At 45.1% G+C, this 22,838-nt stretch overlaps 1 protein-coding gene across 18 annotated transcripts in view; it reads left to right on the forward strand.

Moving 5' to 3' along the window:
* Nucleotides 1-10,358, forward strand: part of adgrl2a (adhesion G protein-coupled receptor L2a) — a 470,025-nt gene extending 459,667 nt beyond the window's left edge. For 6 of the 18 annotated variants that reach the window (XM_059648145.1, XM_048538964.2, XM_059648149.1 and 3 more), the window contains 3 exons: nucleotides 3,400-3,528; nucleotides 4,813-4,830; nucleotides 8,348-10,358. In XM_059648145.1, coding sequence (XP_059504128.1) covers nucleotides 3,400-3,528; nucleotides 4,813-4,830; nucleotides 8,348-9,141 — 941 coding nt within the window. In that variant the 3' untranslated portion in view covers nucleotides 9,142-10,358. Of the gene's footprint in view, nucleotides 1-3,399; nucleotides 3,529-4,812; nucleotides 4,831-7,747; nucleotides 8,318-8,347 lie in introns of those variants that run through there. The other 12 variants (XM_059648152.1, XM_059648154.1, XM_048538979.2 and 9 more) reach the window with 6 other exon arrangements.
* Nucleotides 10,359-22,838: the final 12,480 nt, after the last annotated feature.

The following is a 22,838-nucleotide window of genomic DNA, read 5'->3' on the forward strand; positions in this document are numbered from 1 at the left end:
GTTACAGTCCAACAGGTTTATTTAAAATCGTGGGCTTTCAGACAGCTACGAAAGCCTGTGGTTTCAAACAAACCTGCCGGACTATAACCTGGGATAGTAGGAACTGCAGGTGCTGGAGAATCTGAGATAACAAGGTGCAGAGCTGGATGAACACAGCAGGCCAAGCAGCATCAGAGGAGCAGGAAAGCTAACATTTCGGGTTTAGACCCTTCATCAGAAATAGGGGAGGGGAAGGGGATTCTGAAAAAAGTAGGGAGAGAGTAGGGGGAGAGAAAGTAGGCGAGAGAGAATGGATAGAGGAGAAGATAGGTGGAGAGGAGACAGACAGGTCAAAGAGGCGGGGATGGAGCCAGTAAAGGTGAGTGTAGGTGGGGAGTTAGGGAGGGGATAACCTGGTGTCGTGTGACTTCAGAATCTGGGAAATGAATGACTGGAGCTGGCCTGACCCCAAGGGAGAGGAGAGACACCTGTAAAAGGTCAGAGATCGGGAGCTGGAATTCCTTTTTTTTGCCCGGTGTCCTTCCCTTTTGTTTTATTCCTTCATTCTTGAGAAGGAGAGACTCCTTTTGCAGCCTGTGAAGCACTTAGGGATGGTACGTGCACCAGGCAAATGCAGGCTGCTGCTGCACTTGTTGTTATCCAGGTGACAGTAGATGAGGAATTGAACCTGTGATTGCTCTTGGTTTATTTGGGTCAGCTACTCACTGGATAAACTCACTGAGTTTTTGAGAGAGAGAGTGAGAGGAAAGGGAGGGAGCTAGGGATAAAATGGAAAGTAGCAGGGTCATCTAAGGTATTCCCTGTCATTACAAGAGAACATGGGCTCACTGATGGACACTAACATTAGCAGTAAATATAGAGACAGTCGTCCTGAAAAATAAAGTGAATGCAATAACACACACTTCATTTGTTTTAAGATATCAACTTTTATTTTCAATCACTTCTTGCCACCATTTCCATATAAATGTGTACTTTGCTTTACTGAGTAATTATAAATTTAGATTACCAAATATCAGGACTTCAAACACCCCTCAAAGTGAAATGACTCCGCAGAAGCCAGTATCCCATCACCAAGTCTCCCTTTATTTAGATACAAACAATCCTTGACTGTAGGACTGCCTCATTCAGAGCCAGCTTCCAGAATGATGTATCTCTAACACTCACCCTTTTTATCTGTCAGTCAGGGCTCCCTGATTAGACCAGGGTAACAGCCCCAGTGAGGGAACACATGTTCTATGAGGTGCACATGGCTGACCTCGTTACAATCACTGCACAAAGACCCCAGGATTTTCTACTTTAAGAACCCTGTGATGACCCAAAGCACCACAAAGTCCTACTCTCCTGACATGCTAATGTTCCTAAAACCAGTAGAATTTGGCAGTGCCACACCAGGCTGTCAGCCACCTTGATGTTCAAAATGAAGGAAAGGGACAATAACTATTGCCCACGTTGTGGTTTTCATGTGAGCAATGGTGTAATACGTCGCAATTTTATATCAGAACTGACCAGGCCTTATCAGACGGGTTTTTAAAAGGTGGGCATTTTCCATTGTTAAAGTGAGCCACCTTTGTGTGTGTGCATGTGTATGTATGTGTGTGTGTGTGTGTTTGTGCTGGTGTTTGTGGTTGTGTGTGTGATTGTGTTTGTGTTACTGTTTATTTTTGTGATTGTGTGTGCGTGTAATTGTGTTTTTGTGTGTATGTTTGTGTTTGTGTGTGTGATTGTGTTTGTATTTGTGTGTGTACATGTGTGTGTGTGATTTTGTGTGTGTGTGTATATGCACGATCGTGCGTGTGCGTGCGAATGTGTATGTGTGCAATTGTGTGAGTGTATGTGTTTGTGGGTGATTATGTTTGTGTGTTTGTGCGATTGTGCGTGTGTATGCGATTGTATGTGTGCAATTGTGTGAGTGTATGTGTTTGTGTGTGTGATTGTGTTTGTGAGTGTATGTATATGTGTGTGTGTTTGTGTGCAATTGTGCGTGTGTGCATGCGATTGTGCGTGGGCGCTCATGTTTGTGTTTGTGTGCATGTGATTGTGTGTGTGTGCTTATGTGTACATGTGTCTGTGTAGGTGTTTGTGTGTGTACATGTGTTTGAATATGTGTGTGTATATGTGTGTGTGTGCATGTACGTGTGTTTGTGTGTGTGTGTGTATACGTGTGTTTGTGTGTGTACGTGTGTTGGTATGTGTGTGTGCATGTGTGTTTGTGTGTGTATGTACGTGTGTTTATGTGTGTATGTACGTGTGTGTGTATATGTGCATGTGTTTGTATACGTGTGTTTGTGTGTGTATGTACGTGTGTTTGTATACATGTGTTTGTGTGTATGTACATGTGTTTGTGTGTATGCACGCGTGTTTGTGTGTGTGTGTGTGTGTATGTACGTGTGTGTATATGTACGTGTGTTTGTGTGTGTATGTACGTGTGTATACATGTGTTTGTGTGTGTGTATGTACATGTGTTTGTGTGTGTGTATGTACGTGTGTTTGTGTGTGTGTATGTACGTGTGTTTGTGTGTGTGTACGTGTGTTTGTGTACATGTGTCCATGATTGTACGTGTGTTTGTGTGTGTATGTACATGTGTTTGTGTGTGTGTGTATACGTGTGTTTGTGTGTGTACGTGTGTTGGTATGTGTGTGTGTATGTACGTGTGTGTGTATATGTGCGTGTGTTTGTATACGTGTGTTTGTGTGTGTGTATGTACGTGTGTTTGTGTGTATGTACGTGTGTTTGTGTACATGTGTCCGTTTTTGTATGTGTGTTTGTGTGTGCATGTACGTGTGTTTGTGTGTGTGTGTGTATACGTGTGTTTGTGTGTGTACGTGCGTTGGTATGTGTGTGTGCATGTGTGTTTGTGTGTGTATGTACGTGTGTTTGTGTGTGTGTATGTACGTGTGTGTGTATATGTGCGTGTGTTTGTATACGTGTGTTTGTGTGTGTATGTACGTGTGTTTGTATACATGTGTTTGTGTGTGTGTATGTACATGTGTTTGTGTGTATGTACGTGTGTTTGTGTGTGTGTGTATGTACGTGTGTGTGTATATGTGCGTGTGTTTGTGTGTATGTACGTGTGTTTGTATACATGTGTTTGTGTGTGTGTATGTACATGTGTTTGTGTGTGTGTATGTACGTGTGTTTGTGTGTGTGTATGTACGTGTGTTTGTGTGTATGTACGTGTGTTTGTGTACATGTGTCCGTGTTTGTACGTGTGTTTGTGTGTGTATGTACATGTGTTTGTGTGTGTATGCACTTGTGTTTGTGTGTAAGTGTGTCTGTGTTTGTACATGTGTTTGTGTGTGTGTGTGAGTATGTGTAGAGTGTGTGTGTTGAACAGAGTCTATGAGGTTTAACAGAAACAAAACCAAACTGATGTATTTTTCTTTGTCTTGTTGCTTCAGGGATGACGGGCAATTACCTACTAACAAATCCTCTTCTGCGACCCCATGGCACTAACAACCCTTATAACACGTTGCTTGCGGAAACTGTTGTCTTTAATTCCCCATCAGCTGACGTGTTTAGCTCACCAGGTGTGCTTCCTTATCTCTTGCAAAACCATTGTTACCATGGCTGTGGCAAAGTGTCTCTTTCGGATGCCAGGTGTTCGAGTGTTCCTATAGCCAGAATTACCCTGGCAAGGAGAAAGGGCTTTTCATCAGTGGCTAGCCTTATCAGACCATTGGCACTCAGTGGACTGTATTCAAACCACCCAACTCGCCGTAACCCTTTCTCACCAGCTCACCACAATTGCCCCTTCCTTTCCCTGCACACTTTATTCAGCGTCACCCATCTCTACTCACTGCCACCCCATATCTCCTCACGTCTGAAACCATCATACACTCAACTCCCCAACAACCTCCCTCCAAAGGGACAATTTGTTTTGAAGCAGTTGGGAAATAGAATTTGTCAAACCTCCCTGACACTATTTCTGTCGTCAGGTAAGCTAGATTCAGGTGCTAAGGCAGCGTGCCTTGCTGAAGGAAGGAGTGCTAGAGTATTTTGTAGTGAATGAGTCAGAATTCCTCACTGCTACTGATGGCAGTGACCCCAGTGTGGCCAACTAGCTTGGAGTCAGTCCCTGAATACCCTGTTTATTTCAGTCATCCAGGGCTCCCTGTTTGATCCAGGTTGACAATCCCAATCAAGGACCTCATCATCAATAAGAGTCCACCTGACTCTAATCGCTGTACAGTGAATGGGTCGGTGTTCCTCAGCACCACTGATGGCCAAAGACGCTCCCCCTCCCTATCGGAATACCGATCTGCGGGGGTGAGGGCACAATGGGAGAGGGTGTTGTGTGCGGATCCCACCTCCACAAGTAGGCTGAGATCGGAGAACAGATGAGCCATCAGAACTGGGGGAGACCAGAGGGATGGGGCCGGTGGGGAGGAGGAGTATTTTGGAGGGTGTTGGACTGAGTGGGGGCATTTTCCAAGTGTCAAAGCAAGTGCTGGGTCAAGGCACCACCTTAAGGGAAGGGAAAGGAAAGGTGCTACACCTTGACATTGTTCCTACAAGTGGCCAATAGAGCAATCCCCTCTTCACTCAGTCACTTCAGTGCTAGCTTGTGAACCAAACTAGCCAGTAACTACCCTGTCCTGCCCTGCCCTGCCCTTAGGCCTCACCTGAGGAAAGATAAAGGAATGCTCCTGTTCTCAAACAATGTATTAATGGTGTGACGAGCCCAAGTTTAACTTGTAAAGAGAGGAAGAATGAAAAGCGTGTGTTTTCTTAAAAGTGGTGTGTTGAATCTAACCCGAGCTTGCTTTTTTTTCATACCTTGTCTTCTGCTCTTTCCTTATGCTTCCCTCTAGTGACCTACAGAGACACAAGTATGAGAGTCAAACTTAACTTTGCCTATCAAATGTAAAAAAAACTTCCAGCATGCTTGTTTAATTTTTCTTTTCTTTCTTTACTTGAAATGAGGTGAAAACATAACTGGAGGCTGAGGGGTAGACTCAGTGGTGAAAGATTGTATGTGTTTCTCTGGCTGTTAGCGTGTGAAATGGTAGCTGATAAGAGAGTGACAATGAACAGAAAGAACACAACAATGTTGTCAGTCCAGATTCATTCGGCAAGGTCCTTCTTTTAGTGCTGTGGTTAAATTGTAGCATTCAGATCTTCAGTCCTATCCTGAACAGTGAGCTACAAGGCAAGTGAGACCTCCCCCAGGAGAGATTTCCCAAAAAGTGGTTGCAAATTAAGACAGTAGTACTTGGAAATGAATGGGCTGGTCGTCCAAGTTTGTCTCAAACACAACTTTTACTGCTTTTTTCCTCTTTCTGGGAATTGTCTCCCTTTTCCGCTTTGCTCTTTGGAGTTTGCCTCCTGTGGGGTTTGGAGAAGGGATATTTTGGTGATGTTTCCTGCTCTCAGTGGGCCCATTTAATGGGAGGTGGCACCCGGCTTCTCTGCTCTGCACTTATTCATCGTCAATGGCTGACCATCTCTCCGAGGCACGCAACGGAGCACTCAGTGACACTGAGAGTCAGGACATTCCCTGGAAAGGAAAGAAAAGGGGTTTTGGAAGGTGGTCCAGACAGGAAAGGAGTTGGGATGTAGTGAGGAGAAGGGAACAATCTTCATCAAAATCTGCGCAGGTCACCCAGACAGACGGTGTGAATTTCTCCAGGTCCTGGGCACCCCTCGGTTTGGAGGGGGTCACGAAAACTGCCGACGGTGCATTTGTCCACAGGAGGTCAGCTCTCGCACCCTGCGGAGAAAGCTGGCAGATTGACCACTGATCCAGCATACCTTCACCCCCGACCAAACACACACCCACCCATCTGACCTCCCTCTCGGGTCAGCCAGTGTCAGCACCGTGGCCCTGGACAGCAGTTGCTTTTCCACAGTGTTCAGTGCAGCTGCTCCACTCTAAGCTGTTCTCCTTCAAAGTCTCTATATAACCTTGCAATGGTCACTCTGCAGCTGGTCACACGCTCTAATCACATTTTGCATCATGCCGGGCAGTGATGGAAAATAGAAATTGCACTTTCCAAGGCATGCAGTGCTCATAAATGTGCTTGTCTTCTTCCCTACCCCTCTGTACTTGTCTGAATTTGTGTTCAAATCACATGCTGGCTGTTTTACATGTCTGTGCTGGGGCTGAAGGATTTCTTAGGCCGTAAAATAATGCTCCCTCATTAGCGTTTCCAACTGCCTGCAAATGTATGAGGCTGCTCCTACACACATATACTCTCCCTCTCTCTCTCTCACACACACACAGTCACTCACACACACACACACACACACACACACACACACACACACACACACGCGCAGGTACGCACACACACAAAGATTCTCTCACTCATACATGAGCACACACAGACACACACAACCCACCCACATTCTCGTACAGACTCTCTCACTCACACACATCAAAACACTAGCACACAGACTCTGTCTTACACACATGCACACACACACACGCACACACTCACACATATGCACACTTTCTTATTCACTCAAACGTGCACACTCACAGGCACATGCACACTCATTCACGTGCACACCCTCTCTCACTCACACACACGTGTGCGCACAGATTTTCTCACCCGCACACATACACGCACACACTCAGTCACACACACGCACATACTCTCTCATTCACACACACACACACACACACTCTCTCTCACACACTCTCACATACACATACAAACACACACTCTTTCACACACACAAACATACACAAACTCTCTCTCACACACACAAACACACACACACACACACACACACACACACTTACACTCACATCCTTTTATGGACAACGGGAACAAACACAGAAATTGCTGGAGAAAGCCACCCAGTCCGGCAGCATCCATGGAGAGAGAAATCAAGTTAACATTTCAAGTCCAGGATGAATCTTCTTCTGTACATCAGCGCTGAAGCAAAGCCGGGCCCCAAACCTGCTGAGTTTCTGCAGCATTCTCTGTGTTTGTTTCAGGTTTCCGGCATCTGCAGGACTTTATCTTTATTCCTGTGGATAACAAGCATCTCCTTTACCTTCCGAGAGCACAGTTACTCTTCCATTTTCTGAAGTCTGCCTCAGAAAACATGATAGTTGTGACAAAGCATTAGAATGTGAGCTCTCTTTCTCTCTCCTCAGACTCTGCCAGACCTACTAAGTTTCTCCATTGCTGTTGGTGTGTGTTTTGGAAAACATCTTCGGTTGTCCAACTGGGGACAAGCTCTTAAAGGGAATTGTCTCACAAAAGCCATGGCCTGGCCCCATGACCACTGCTACCTCCTGCCTGACCCCCTTCAGCCTTGTCGCTGTGACTGGAGACCACCTATTCGCGAAAGTGTGGGTGCAGGGGTAAATGGGTGGGGGCTGATAATGGGTGGGAACTGTCTGCCTCCCCAGCAAGAAAGCTAAGCATCAGGGCCGAGAAGCAGAAACCGATTAGAAAAGACCTCAAACAAAACCAGAAAGTCTTGGGGAAACTCAGCAGGTCTGGCAGCATCTGTGAAGAGAGGGAGAACGAGTCAACATTTCAGGAACAGGGTTCTGAAGAAGTGTCACCAGACCCAAATCGTTAACTCTTTGCTTTCTCTCTCCAGACGCGCTGAGTTTCTCCTGCTATTTCTGGTTTTGTTTCAGATTTCCAGCATTTTATTCTATAGAGAAGGCCTAGTTTCTCCTAAAATTGCTGGTGCCTTTTTCTCTCTCTCGCTCTCTCTCTCGATGTTTGTGCGATCTTTCTTCATGCTACAGTGATCATTTCACTTTCTTTTATACATCAGCTATCCTTACACCCACTAGCCTGAGCAGACAGACTTGATGTGAAATGCCCCATGTGAGTGAGCCCAGCTGAGGTCTGTAGTGTTTTCACATGGTGCTTGTTGTTCTAAAAGGATGACTGTTTAGTGTTTGTTTTGCCAACTTTGTATTTGGTCCATTTCTCCCCACCTCTTGTTCCACCTTGCGACATAATGAAGAAAACCCATAATGTTAGTCTTGCCTGCTGTTGCTGTGTTGATATAATTTAGTTCAGTTTATTTGCACTTGTTTTGTGAAGGGTGTGTGTTTATCTCGTTCCTCCTCTCCCGGCCCAGATCAGCTTTAATGTATTTCAGGACAAAAGAAGTCCATTCTGCTGTGTCCACACACAGACTGGTGTTGCAGACAGAGCTGATGGTGCTGTATTTCAGTTCTTCAGTAAGGCTAATGACTGGGTGGAAAGCCAGGATGGGGATCATTCCCAGCTCTACTTATGCTTAAATGCTGCTTGGTCCTGAACTACATTAAAAAGAGAGATTTGATTTTTCTTTGGCTTAGAAGGTTTAACTGAAGGGAAAATAAACGTGCTCACTCTGCCACTTGTTTTCCTCCCTTTGTTGCAGGTCATTCACTGAACAATGGACAGGACACCAGCACGATGGATACTCTACCACTTAATGGGAACTTCAACAACAGCTACTCTATTCGGAACGGGGATTTCTCCAATGACAGCGTGCAGGCGCTGGACTGCGGCTTGAGCCTGGGCGACACAGCTTTCGAGAAGATGATCATCTCCGAACTGGTACACAACAACCTCCGGGGCAGCCACAAGGCCCAGAACCTCGAGCGCAGCCTGCCGACCAAGTTGGCCACCACCGACCGAGGACTGCCTGCCAAGATGGCTGCCGTCGCCAACAACAGCAACAGCAGCAGCAGCGAGGACGACGCCATCGTGGCCGACGCTTCGTCCCTGGCACGCGGAGACCGGCCCGGCCAGACTCGGCAGCCCGAGCTAGAGGCCCCGCTGATCCCTCAGCGTACCCACTCCCTCCTGTACCACCAGCAGAAGCGCGCCGAGCCTGAGGCCGAGGCAGCTGAGCTTTCTGCCAAGGCCCAGGACTCGGTGCAATCGCCCAACAGAGACTCCTTATACACGAGCATGCCGAACCTGAGGGACTCCCCATATCCACAGAGCAGCCCGGAACCAGAGGAAGATCTGTCGCCCTCCAAGAGGAGCGAGAATGAGGACCTTTACTACAAAAGCATGCCCAACCTCGGTGCTGGGAACCAACTGCAGACATATTATCAAATCAGCAGGGGCAACAGTGACGGATATATTATTCCCATTAACAAGGAAGAAGCTATCCCAGAAGGGGATGTGAGGGAAGGACAGATGCAACTGGTAACTAGTCTTTGAAACATATTCGCTCAAAAAAAACTCAACATTTTAAAAACAAAATCGCAGAGATAAGGACCTCTGATAGGTGCCACCCCACGTATCTACCTGAATGGACAGTAAAACCACCTGTGGTGCTTTTTAGATTGTACAGGAACACAAAGGAAAAAATAAACAGCTGGCTCCTGCAACTCTATCGTGAAACAGGGAAAGGACTCTCTGGCAACACGGAAGCCATCTTGTTCCGTCACAAACTGAACCAGAAAAATCACTGGGGGCGCTCTGCGTCCTTGGGCTGATGCTTTGGGAGAACTTCTGGCTATTCCAGTGCAGCTGTTTTTGAACACAGTTGTGTGTGTGTGTGTGTGTGTGTGTGTGTGTGTGTGTGTGTGTGTGTGTGTGTGTGTGTGTACGTACATATGTGTGTGTGTGTGTGTGTGTGTGTGTGTGTGTGTGTGTGCGCGCGTGTGTGTGTGTGTGTGTGTGTATATAAATATAAATATATATATAGAGTTGCACCTTGCATTCCTCAAGCCCTCCACTCCCTACCCAGTCCAGTGGGTCAGGGAGCCAGCCAACAATGGGAAGACTTTGCAATAGTTGTGTGTAATACCTTAATTGTCCTCCCGAGAGAGGCTTTGTTGAACGCAGAGATGAACTGTGCTTCATTGGCTGCTTTTCTTAAAGGTTGTCTCCTCCCTGATTTGTGAATGGAGACCCCCATCCAGCCAATAGCAGCCCAGCCACAGGCCTTACACATCACGTTCATTATTCAGCTGTACAGCTTATCTGTTCTCACTGAGAAAAGGCTAAAGAAAATATATATTTTGTTGTATTGCTATTGTAAAATAAATCAAATACATTGTCAGACCTGAGAATTTTAAACAGAAGAAGTTCGATGAAAATATTGTGTGAAACTCCCGGATTGCACATATGATGAAAAAATGTGTTTCTCTTCTTTCATTTGCGACTTGTCCACCATGCAGATCGAGCCAGAAGCGTCCCACCCCCTTTTTCTTCTTTTTAACTGCATTGTTCTGGGTTTTTTTAAGGGAAAGCCTTTCTTCCTGTTTCCCTGAATTTGCCGTCTGTAACAATTTATTATTTGGCCAAATGAGTTGTGCCCCTTCAGTCTTCATTGAATCATTCAAACCAGTTGTGCCAAGTCTGATGAGCGCAATCTCCATTTATTTTGACTGTAATATACTTGATGGGGTTAGGGGTGGGAGGGGGTGGTTGGGGGATTGGTAGATACAGACATTTTTTTTTCCAGGGTGGGGTGGGGAGGTTGGGGTAATGATTGGCACTTTTTGAAGTCTCATCAAACCAGTCTGGTCCAGCCAATTTGAAAAGCAGTTTGAATCCCTGGGTGATGAGTGCTGTCAGGTTAATGTTGTGACCACAAGAATTTATTTATTTCTCATCGCCTGCAATGCAGGGCTTGTACGATCCCAACACAAATTTGCTTCAAGGTATAATTTCTTTTTCTGTATTTCCTATTAATAACGAGATCCCCCACCTGCCTAATACCTGATGTAAAGTTTAACACTTCTTTGACAGTAAATAAATGTGAGAATTTTGCAAATAATCGAATTGAGAGAGGCTCTTTTCTCGTTCCCTACTGTTATGTCAACTCGTTTGAATATTGAAGAAGGAAAGCCCAGTGAATGATGCACGAGAAGTAGCAACACTGTGGTAATGTTGCTGGGCTAGGCCCCACCCAAGGTAATGTTCTGGGGACAGGAGTTCATATTCCACCCACAGCAGAGGGTGAAATTTGAATTCAATGGATAAACTCTGGAACCAACACAATTGATGAAAACTTATAAGAGGGGGAAGCTGTTCAAGTGTGGCCGACACATGATTCTAGATTCACAGCCATGGGGTTGACTCTTATTTGCCCTCTGAAATGGCTCGGACAACCGGCCATACAAAGCCAACTTGGGACGGGCACCAGAGGCCGGTCCTGCCTGCAATAACCGCATCTCATGCAAGGTTAAGAAAGTTGCTGCTCAGATCTGTAGGCTTCAAAAAAGTTGTGGGGTGGGGTGGGTGGTGCGGTGTGTCAAATGTGCTCACTGACTGGTTTTTCCTTCTGGGTGCAGTGGCTCAGTGTGTTACAGTCTGGCTGTGAAATCAGGAGGCCACGGTTTTACAGTCAAAATGGGAACTGCAGATGCTTTAACAAAGTGTGCAGCTGGATGAACACAGCAGGCCAAGCAGCATCTTAGGAGCACAAAAGCTGATGTTTCAGGCCTCGACCCTTCATCAGTCTAGGCCCGAAAACATCAGCTTTTGTGCTCTTGAGATGCTGCTTGGCCTGCTGTGTTCATCCAGCTGCACACTTTGCCATGGTTTTACAGTCCAGTTCTGGAATCTCACCTGACGCTCCAGTGCAATTGCAAGGGAGTGCCGTGCCGTCACAGGTGCAAGGTGGACTGAGGTGCTGTACGTCAAGCGCTGAGTAGGTAACAGACCCCAGGACACCACTTTGAAGAGGTTTTCTGTTGTGTCCAAATGATCCTTTAAACCATTTCACTGAAATAGACCCATCACACATTTGCAGGAGCTTGGTGCTCACATAGCAGCTGCTACTTTACAAGCGTGACTACATTTTGCAAATCCATCATTGGCTGCAAAGCACTCTGGGGACAGCCGGCAGACATGAAAGAGACTGTGTTATTAAAGCTAAATCTTTTCTAACATTTAACATTGCCTGCTATCATGTCCCACAAGCTCTGACTTTGGTTCCTCTTTCAAAAGACCATAATCTAGGGCTGAAATAGAGTTAGTCAGGTTGACAGCATGGAAGCAGGCCCTTCGGCCCAACATGCCCATGCCACTGAGCTTTCCCATGCCTCACAAATAGGTGTGGAGTAGGAAGCCATTGCCATATGGAAGCTGCCCTCACTGCCAAGCTCGTTCCCTATTGTCCACACTGTGATAATGAATAGAAACCGTGGCTGAATTTTCTGTGTCGCCCTACAGTCTGCTAATTCCATCTAAGGCCCTGACTCTTTGTTTTTTATCAGGAAGAATTTCTCTTAAAACCTGATGAGAATTGGGTGCGTTTTGCAATACATTGAGCATTGTGGAACAATAAAGCAGAGGCTCGGCATGGTTACAATGCACACATTTGTTGGAAAATATCTTTGCATTTGAAATTCTTCCTAGCCTGGAGATGTTCTCTTAAAAGTGGCATATCCCAGGAAATTAATTTTGGCATTACTTGCAAATGGCCCATTGAGCTCAAAATTTTAATTACAGCAGACATCTTGCATTACCATTTAATGCAATTACCATTACATTAAACGGTAGACTATTAGGGGGATCATTTATTTACAGAGAAAAAGTCAATTTTGGAATTCTAACGCAAATAATATTCATAATGAATGTTTCCAGTTTCGCAGCCCTTTGCAAATTGGTGCATAATTCCAGGGAAACAGGCCAGATTAATCTGAGGCGAAGCTGTGATTAAAAGTAATAGACCGGGTGTGTGTTCAGTGTCGGTCGGCATTGGGAGACTTTAACTTGGGTATGTGTTCGGAAATCATGGAGTGATGAGTGGGAAGGCTGGGTGTAGTGGCCAACAAAGTAAAAGGCAAGATATGTCAGGCATATATGCCCAGGGCAGGGTTGCATCACCTGGCAATGATGGGAAGCCAAATGAAGTCAATAATTAGGCAATTAAGTACAATCTTCCACCCACACAGAGCAAGCCCTATTTGTGTCAGCAACTGTGAGGAATTGGCGCCACAGTGGGAAGCTGGAATGGCATTGAGTCTAAACTTTTAACGGCAAAAGAAATAAATGACAAGGCTGATGTCAACTGCTGGCAAAGACCTTGCCATCGCATGTGATTTGAAGTTTCCGATTATGTTGGAGCTACTACTGTCAGATACTGATCGTGCTTCCATTTATTCACCCACCCATCAGTGTGTTTTAATTATTCATTCGTTGGATGCTGGCCAGCATTTATTGAGCATTCCCTAGCGGCCCAAAAGTGACTACCGCATTCTGTGGGTCTGGAACCATATAAATGTTTCCTCTCCTGAAGGGCATTCGTGAACCAAGTTTTTTTTTTGCTGCAATTGATGATGATAACATGTGCCGTTTAATTCCAGATATTTTATTGAATGCAAATTCCACCATCTGCCGTGGCAGGATTTGAACCCCAGTCCCCAGCACGTTGCCTGGGAATTCTGAATTGCTAGTCTACATTGCACCTCCCAGTTTGGGTTTCTCTTGGCAGCAATTTCACTGCAAACACAGGGAAGGCAGTTAGCCATCCTTGCAATGGGAGTATGCTGATTCAAACTCTTGCCTCCGATGGCTGCCCACTATCACTGAATGAACAGCTGTCTCTCAGGCAGGATTCTCAATTGGCCATGAGGTCAAACTGGACAGCAAGTTACCACTGCCGAGTGGATTAGCCCACCAATGGTCCCAAAGATCAATAAATCTGGAATGTTTTGCTTCATGTTTGGAAAAGAGTACAAAGTCACTGGACAAGATGCAAAAGGTAAATGAAATGGGTGACACGTTTCTGACCGGAGGTCTCTGATCAGAGGTGTTCAAAAGGGTCAGTGCTGGAACCTCTGTTGTTTGTAATATATATAAATGACTTGGATGAAAATGTAGATGGCGTAATTAATAAGGTGACATGAAAATTGGTGGAGATGCAGATAGTTAGGAAGATTGTCAAAGGATTCAGCAGGAGGTAGATCAGCTGGGGGAAGAAATGGCTGATGGAGTTTAGTCTGGACAAGTGTGAGGTGATGCATTTTGGGAGGTCAAATGCAAAAAGGAAGTATACAAGAAATGGCAAGACCCTCAGGAGCACTGATATACAGAGGGACCTTGAGTGCAAGTCCATAGTTCCCTGAAAATGGCAACAGAAGTGGATAAGGTGGTTATAACATGGCATACAGCATGCTTGACTTCTTTGGGCATTGAGTAGAAGAGTTAGCAAGTCACCTTGCAGTTGTATAAAACTCTAGTTCGGCCCTATTTGGAATATTGTGTGCAGTTCTGGCCGCCACACTATACAAAGGATGTGGAGGCTTTGGAGAGGCTGCAAAAGAGTTTTACCAGGATATTGCCTGGAATGGAGTGTATTTGCAAAAACAGAAGTCAGAAAAATTTGGTTCGTTTTCATTAGCGTGTTGGAGGCTAAGGGCCGATCATAAAAGGAATATATAAAATGATGACAGGCAAGAATAAGGTGCAAGTGTCAAATTCTAGGGGGCATAGGTTTAAGGTGAGAGAGGGAAAGTTCAAAGGAGATGTGCCAGGCAAGTTTTTATTTCCAAAGAGGGTGTTAGGTGCCTGGAAGTGGAAGAAGCAGATATGATATAAAAGTTTAAGAGGCATTTAGACAGACATATGGACAGGCAGGGAATAGCAGGACATGAACTCAATGCCGGAAAATGGGATTAGTCAAGAATGGCATCATGGGCAGCACAGATGTGGTAGACTGAAGGGCCTGTTCCTGAGCTGTACTTCATTATGTTCTGTGAGACTGGAACTGAGGAATTGGAACCAATTGAGCATGTTTTGACTTTCTAAAAAATAGATATAGGTGACTTGATGAGAATCTTATAGGCTATTACGGGTTTCAGTTGGGCCAATATTGAGAAGGTGCTTTCAGCTGTCATTATAAGACAGTTACCAGTAAATCCAATAAGAAATTCAGGAGAAACATCTTTACTGATAGATAGAGTGCTTACAATGTGGCGCTTGAACTTGCAAAGATTAGTATTTTTAATCTCAAATGGGATGTGGGCATGACTGGCAAGACCAAAGTTTGTCACCCATCCCTGATTGCCCTTGAACTGAGTGGCTTGCTGGCCATCTTAGAGGGCTGTTAGCAGTAGTAATGTCAGTACAGTCATTTAGACATACACTGAGAGTTGTTGATCTTGCGGTACCAGGAATAATAACCTCTATCTGTATCACTCTGCAATAAAATGCCGTTGCTGCTTGGGAGCACAATCAGGACAAATCTGATAGCAAGCCAAAGATTGAGACATTGGGACAGGTTTGGCCAAAATACCATCATGGAATTACTACAGTGCGGAAGCAGGCCGTTTGGCTCATAGAGTCCACAACAACCTTCCAAAGATCATCCCACCCAGACCTAACCTCTTGCCTTTCCCTGCACTTCCCATGGCTAATCTACCTAGTCTGCATATCCCTGGGCACAATTGGCAATTTGGCATGGTCAACCCACCTAATCTGCACATCTTTGGACTGTGGGAGGAAAGTGCAGCACCTGGGGGAAAGCCACACAGACACAGGAAGAAAATACAAACTTCACACAGACAGTTGCCCGAGGCTGGAATCAAACCTGGGTCCCTGGTGCTGTGAGGCAGCAGTGCTAAGCTCGGCGACACCATGCCATCCCAAAGTATGTTCAGCCGGAAAAGTTTGAGGAGGAAATTCCAGAGTTTAGAGTCAAAGTCACATCTGCCAGTGATAGTGCAAATGAAGATGGGGATGTATGAGAGACCTAAACAGGAAACAGAGATCTAAAGCTGTGGAAAGTTAAATTAATGGTGTATTAAGAAAGGAACAGAATTTGCCCGCAGAAGTTAAATTGGTGAGGATGGCTGAATTAATCAATTAAATTTGTTCAGGAATTTTCAGGTCAGCCAGACAGATTTTGGAAAATATGGAAAACGTTCGATATAATGTTCAGACTGCATAATCACTGTGATGACATTTTTAATAAAGGAAGACAAACAATAGATAGTTGTGATAATAGGAGAAACAAGAAAGTGGCAGTCTGTTAGGAAAGTTCAAGGAAATCTTTATCTGCGAGATTTACCAACTACAGAATTATCAATTGAGGATCTACAGCAAACTTTGACTGGCCAGGTTATACTTTTTAAGTAATTAAAGGGAACTAAACACTAGGAGGAAAAGGACTTCGGTGCCACAACAAATGGGGAAGCAATGGCGTCATAGTATTATCACTGGATTGATCACCCAGCGACCCAAGTAATGCACTGGGGACCTCGGTTTGAATCCCACCACAGCAGATGATGGAATTTGAATTCAACAGAAAAGAGTCGAATCATGACTGTGAATCCATTGTCGATTGTTGGGAAAAACCCATCTGGTTCACTAATGCTCTTTAGGGAAGGAAACTGCCATCTTTACCTGGTCTAATCTTGGTCAAGAACATGGTTCTTAAGAATTGTCTCAAAGGCGGAAAGCAAGGGAGTGAGGCACAGCAATTTGAGAAGGAAATTGTGTATTTTAAGTGTGTAAAATTACAAAACTCAAAGGTAATCTGAGCTCGAGGTAGCATTGGTATTCGCATAATGGTAAGGTCACTGGCTCAGGAATCCAGCAAACCCAGACTAATACTCTAGGGATAACAAAGTGTGGAGTTGGATGAACACAGCAGGCCAAGCAGCATCTCAGGAGCACAAAAGCTGACGTTTCAGGCCTAGACCCCTCATCAGATGATGATGACCCTCTCTGATGAAGGGTCCAAGCCTGAAACATTAGCTTTTCTGCTCCTGAAATGCTGCTTGGCCTGCTGTGTTCATCCAGCTTCACACTTTATTATCTCGGATTCACCAGCATCTGTATTTCCCATTATCTCTGATACTCTAGGGACATGGATTTAATCCCTACTACAGCTGGTGAGGTTTAAACTCACTCAGTGAATAAAACTGGAATTATAGATATAAATCTAATCTCAGTTACCATGGTAATTACAACCATCAATGATTGTTGGAAAAACTCACAAGCAGCCGAAGTAACAATGACCAGGAAGCTACCATCCAACCCCACCACCCAAGACATTTTTCCATCCGCACCCTTGTCTGCCTTCCAGAGAGACCACTCTCCGCGTGACTCCCTTGTCCGCTCCACACTCCCCTCCAACCCCACCACACCCGGCACCTTCCTCTGCAACCGCAGGAAGTGCTACACTTGCCCCCACACCTCCTCCCTCACCACCATCCCAGGTCCCAAGATGACTTTCCATTTAAGTAGCTGTTCACCTGCACATCTGCCAATGTGGTAAACTGTATCCATTGTACCCAGTGTGGCTTCCTCTACATTGGGGAAACCAAGCGGAGGCTTGGGGACCACTTTGCAGAACACCTTCGCTCGGTTTGCAATAAACAACTGCACCTCCCAGTCACGAACCATTTCAACACCCCGTCCCATTCTTTAGACGACATGTCCATCATGGGCCTCCTGCAGTGCCACAATGATGCCACCCGAAGGTTGCAGGAACAGCAACTCATATTCCGCTTGGGAACCCTGCAGCCCAATGGTATCAATGTGGACTTCACCAGCTTCAAAATCTCCCCTTCCCCCACCGCATCCCAAAACCAGCCCAACTTGTCCCCTCCCCCCGCTGCATCCCAAAACCAGCCCAGCCTATCCCCGCCTCCCTAACCTGTTCTTCCGCTCACCTATCCCAGCCTCCCACCTCAAGCCGCACCTCCATTTCCTACTTACTAACCTCATCCTGCCTCCTTGACCTGTACATTTTTCCTGGAGTGACCTGTCCCCTCCCTAACTCCCCACCTATACTCTCCTCTCCACCTATCTTCCTTTCTCTGCATCTTCGGTTGGCTTCCCCCTCTGTCCCTATTTATTCCAGAACCCTCTCCCCATCCCCCTCTCTGATGAAGGATCTAGGCCCGAAACGTCAGCTTTTGTGCTCCTGAGATGCTGCTTGGCCTGCTGTGTTCATCCAGCTTCACACTTTGTTATTTTGGATTCTCCAGCATCTGCAGTTCCCATTATTTCAGGAAACTACCATTGATTGTTATAGAATCCCATTTGATTCACTGTGAGGAAGGAAATCTGCTGGCCTACATGTGACTCCGACCCACAGGAAAAACTCAGAGGCTAGTTGAGATGCCCACATCCAGAGACAGAAGAAATGAATGTCATCTGGGATTTATTAACAAAAGAAACAAAGAAACACACAGCACAGGAACAGGCCCTTCGGTCCTCCAAGCCTGCGCCAATCAAGATCCTCTGTCTAACTTGTCATCTATTTTCTAACGGTCTGTGTCCATTTGCTCCCTGTCCAAACATATCTTAAAAGACGCTAACATGTCTGTGTGTACCACCTCCGCTAGCAACGCGTTCCAGGCACCCACCACCCCCTGTGTAAAGAACTTGCCACGCGTATCTCCCTTAAACTTTCCTCCTCTCACTTTGAACTCATGACCCCTAATAATTGAGTCCCCCATTCTGGGAAAAAGCTTTTTGCTATCCACCCTGTCTATACCCCTCATGCTTTTGTAGACCTCAATCAGGTCCCCCCTCAATCTCCGTCTTTCTGATGAAAATAATCCTAATCTATTCAATCTCACTTCATAGCTAGCACCCTCCATACCAGGCAACATCCTGGTGAACCTCCTCTGCACACTCTCCAAAACTTCCACATCCTTTTGGTAATGTGGCGACCAGAACTGTACACAGTACTCTTAATGTGGCCGAACCACAGTCCTATACAACTGCAACATGACCTGCCAACTCTTGTACTCAATACCCTGCCCAATGAAGGAAAGCATGCCATATGCCTTCTGGACCACCCTATTGACCTGCATTGTCACCTTCAGGGAACAATGGACCTGAACACCCAGATCTCACTGTTCATCAATTTTCCCTAGGACTTTTCCATCTACTGTATAGATCACCCTTGAATTTGATCTTCCAAAATGCATCACCTCGCATTTGCCCGGATTGAACTCCATCTGCCATTTATCTGCCCAACTCTCCAGTCTATCCATATTCTGCTGTAATCTCTGACAGTCCCCTTCACAATCAACTACTCCACCAATCTTAGTGTCATCAGCAAACTTGCTGATCAGACCACCTACACCTTCCTCCAGATCATTTACATATATCACAAACAACAGTGGTCCCAGCACAGATTCCTGTGGAACACCACTGGTTACAAGTCTCCGATTTGAGAAACTCCCTTCTACTACTACCCTCTGTCTCCTGTTGCCCAGCCAGTGTTTTATCCATCTAGCTAGCACACCCTGGATCCCATGTGAATTCACTTTCTCCATCAGCCTGCCATGAGGAACCTTCTCAAACGCCTTACTGAAGTCCATGTATATGACATCTACAGCCTGTCCCTCATCAATCAACTTTGTCATGTCCTCAAAGAATTCTATTAAGTTGGTAAGATATGACCTTCCCTGTACAAAAACATGTTGCCTATCACTGATAAGCCCATTTTCTTCCAAGTGGGAATAGATCCTATCCCTCAGTATCTTCTCCAGTAGCTTCCCTACCACTGACGTCAGGCTCACCGGTCGATAATTACCTGGATTATCCTTGCTGCCCTTTTTAAACAAGGGGACAACATTAGCAAGTCTCCAGTCCTCTGGAACCTCACCCGTGTCTAAGGACGTTGCAAAGATATCTGTTAAGGCCCCGGCTATTTCCTCTCTCGCTTCCCTCAGTAACCTGGGATAGATCCCATCTGGACCTGAGGACTTGTCCACGTTAATGTCTTTTAGGATGCCTAACACTTCCTCCTTCCTTATGTCAACTTGACCTAGACTAAGCAAACATCTATCCCTAACCTCAACATCCGTCATATCCCTCTCCTTGGTGAATACCGATGCAAAATACTCGTTAAGAATGTCACCCATTTTCTCTGAATCAGCGCATAACTTTCCTTCTTTGTCCTTAAGTGGGCCAATCCTTTCTCTAGTTACCCTCTTGTTCTTTATATATGAATAAAAGGCTTTGGGACTTTCCTTAACCATGTTTGCCAGGAATATCTCATGTCGTCTCTTAGCCCTCTTAATCCCTCATTTCAGATTCGCTCTACATTCCAGATATTCCTGCAAAGCTTCATCTGTTTTCAGTCGCCTAGACCTCCTGTATGCTTCCTTTTTTCTCTTGGCTAGTCTCACAATTTCACCTGTCATCCATGGTTCCTTAATCTTGCCTTTTCTATTCCTCATTTTCACAGGAACATGTCTCTCCTGCACACTAATCAACCTCTCCTTAAAAGCCTCCCACATATCAAATGTGGATTTACCTTCAAACGGTTTCTCCCGATCTACATTCCTCAGATCCTGCCGAATCTTGGTATAGTCGGCCTTCCCCCAGTTTAGTACTCTTCCTTTAGGACCACTCCTATCCTTGTCCATGAGTATTGTAAAACTTACGGAATTGTGGTCACTATTTCCAAAGTAGTCCCCTACTGTAATTTCAACCACCTGGCCGGGTTCATTCCCCAACACCAGGTCCAGTACGGCCCCTTTCCGAGTTGGACTACGTACATACTGCTCTAGAAAACCCTCCTGGACACACCTTACAAATTCTGCTCCATCTTGACCCGAAACACTGAGTGAATCCCAGTCAATGTTGGGAAAATTAAAATCTCCCATCGCCACCACCCTGTTTCTCCTACACCTTTCCATTATCTGTTTACATATTTGTACCTCTATCTCACGCTCGCTGTTGGGAGGCCTGTAGTACAGCCCCAACATTGTTCCTGCATTCTTCCTATTTCTGAGTTCTACTCATATTGCCTCACTGCTGGAGTCCTCCCTGGGGCCCTGCCTCAGTACAGCTGTGATATCGTCTTTGACCATTACTGCAACTCCTCCACCCCTTTTACCTCCCTCTCTATCCCACCTGAAGCATCGATATCCTGGGACAACTAGTTGCCAATCACGCCCACCCCTCAACCAAATCTCAGTAACAGCAATAACATCATACTTCCAGGTACCGATCCAAGCCCTAAGCTCATCTGCCTTGTCTACTACACTTCTCGATTTAAAACAAATGCACCTCAGACCACCTGTCCCTTTGTGTTCATCATCTGCTCCCCGACTCCTATTCCCTTTAGTCACACTGACTCCATCATCTAGTTCCCTACAGGCTTTCGTTTCTACCTCCTTTCTGTCCAATATTTGGTTCCCATCCCCCTGCCACATTAGTTTAAACCCTCCCCTGCAGCGTTAGCAAAAGCACCCCCAAGGACATTGGTTCCAGTCCGGTTCAGGAGTAGACCGTCCAAGAGAAGGCCAGGAGATGTGCTTTTTGTGAAAGAAAACAAAAGCTTGCACTCACATTGTGTGTGAAGCATTTTGCAAGCAAGAAAGTTATGACCAAAAATTTAGAGGGCAGAGGCTTAAAGTGGCAGGGAAAAGATTTAAAAGGAACCTAAAGAACAACTTTTCACGCAGAGGCTAGTGTGTGTATGGAATGTTTTGTGAGAAGAAGTGTTGGAGGCTGGTACGATTACAGCATTTAAAAGCCATCCGGAGTGGGATACCAAACAAGAAGGGTTTAGAGAGATATGGGCCAAATGATGGCATACTGGACTCAATTAATTGAGGATATCTGGTTGACATGGACAGGTTGGACTGAAGGGTCTGTTTCCATGCTGTGCAACTCTATGACTCTAAGTCTCTGGAATGAGGTCACAGAATTATTACGGTGCTAAAGGAGGCCATTTGGCCCATCGAGCCTACACTGACTTGTTAAATGAGCATTGTTACCTACTGTCCATCTGCTGTCTTATCCCCAAACCCTTGCACATTATCTCTATCCGAATAAGCACACAATGCCTTTCCTGATGCTGTTATTTCCTGAAGGGCATTTAACTTCACAACCCATCGAGTCCGATTTGGCATGTTTCCGGCAGCTGACCCTGTTTACAAGGCCATAAGACATAGGACCAGAAATTAGGCCATTCAGCCCATCAAGTCTCCACCAATTCAATTATGGCAGATAAATTTCTCAACCCCATTCTCCCACTTTCTCCCTGTAACACTTGATCCCCTTGACAATCAAGAAGCTATCTATTTCCAAGAAAAAAGTAACAAAGTCAATTGAGCAGGAAGTGAGAGATGAGCATTAAAGAGGAAGAGTATTGGAAGTTCAAGTGGAAAGTGAGGAATTGGGATTAGAAGGGGTAGCATTGATGGAACTGCCATTGAGGAGCTACTGTTTTGCCATTGTAAGGAGCCCAAATTATTTGCTATATGATTTATTTGGAATTCAATGGGACACAGATTCCTTTAAGTTTCAGCTCATTTTTAGTGTGGCAACATTATACTTTTTGATTAAATCTTTCAAAAGAGATATAGAAGCAGCAGTGATTTATCGGGCCTTTTGTATTTTGAAAGATGAGCTCAGATTTAGATGATGCATGTTCCTGTAGATGTGGCTGATGGAGCTCTCCTTTTATTATGCAGGAAATATTATCTAAAGCTCCAACTGATTTCTAATGTATTTAAATCAATACTAATGGATTTTGTTGAATGGAGATGATTTGATGTATTGGCCAATTTCATTTTACACCAGGGTTCCCAATTAAAAGGATTCAAATGGGACTCATTACAGTGAGGTAGAAGGATACTGCATTTTAATTCCAAATGTCAAATTTCTGTACATGCATGCTGTTTGATTCCAGTTGAAAAATTAGGTTGAAGGGGAAAAAAAAGAATGCTGGAAGTCTGAAATGAGCATGGAAAGTGTGTGAGAACAGGAACAATTTATTTGACAAACTGAAAGACAGAAACTACATTTATTTAGCCCCTGTTGCAATGTTAGAATGGTTGGGAGTGCTTCAGGTCCAATGAGGTACTTGGACTAAAATAGAACAAAATATCTTTCATTGTCATGTGAACTCAAATACATAACAGCAGGAATCCAATGACAAAAATTACAACGTCACTTCTTCTGACGCCATCTTACGT

The sequence above is a fragment of the Stegostoma tigrinum genome, chromosome 8 (assembly GCF_030684315.1).
Source record: "Stegostoma tigrinum isolate sSteTig4 chromosome 8, sSteTig4.hap1, whole genome shotgun sequence".
NCBI lineage: Eukaryota > Metazoa > Chordata > Chondrichthyes > Orectolobiformes > Stegostomatidae > Stegostoma > Stegostoma tigrinum.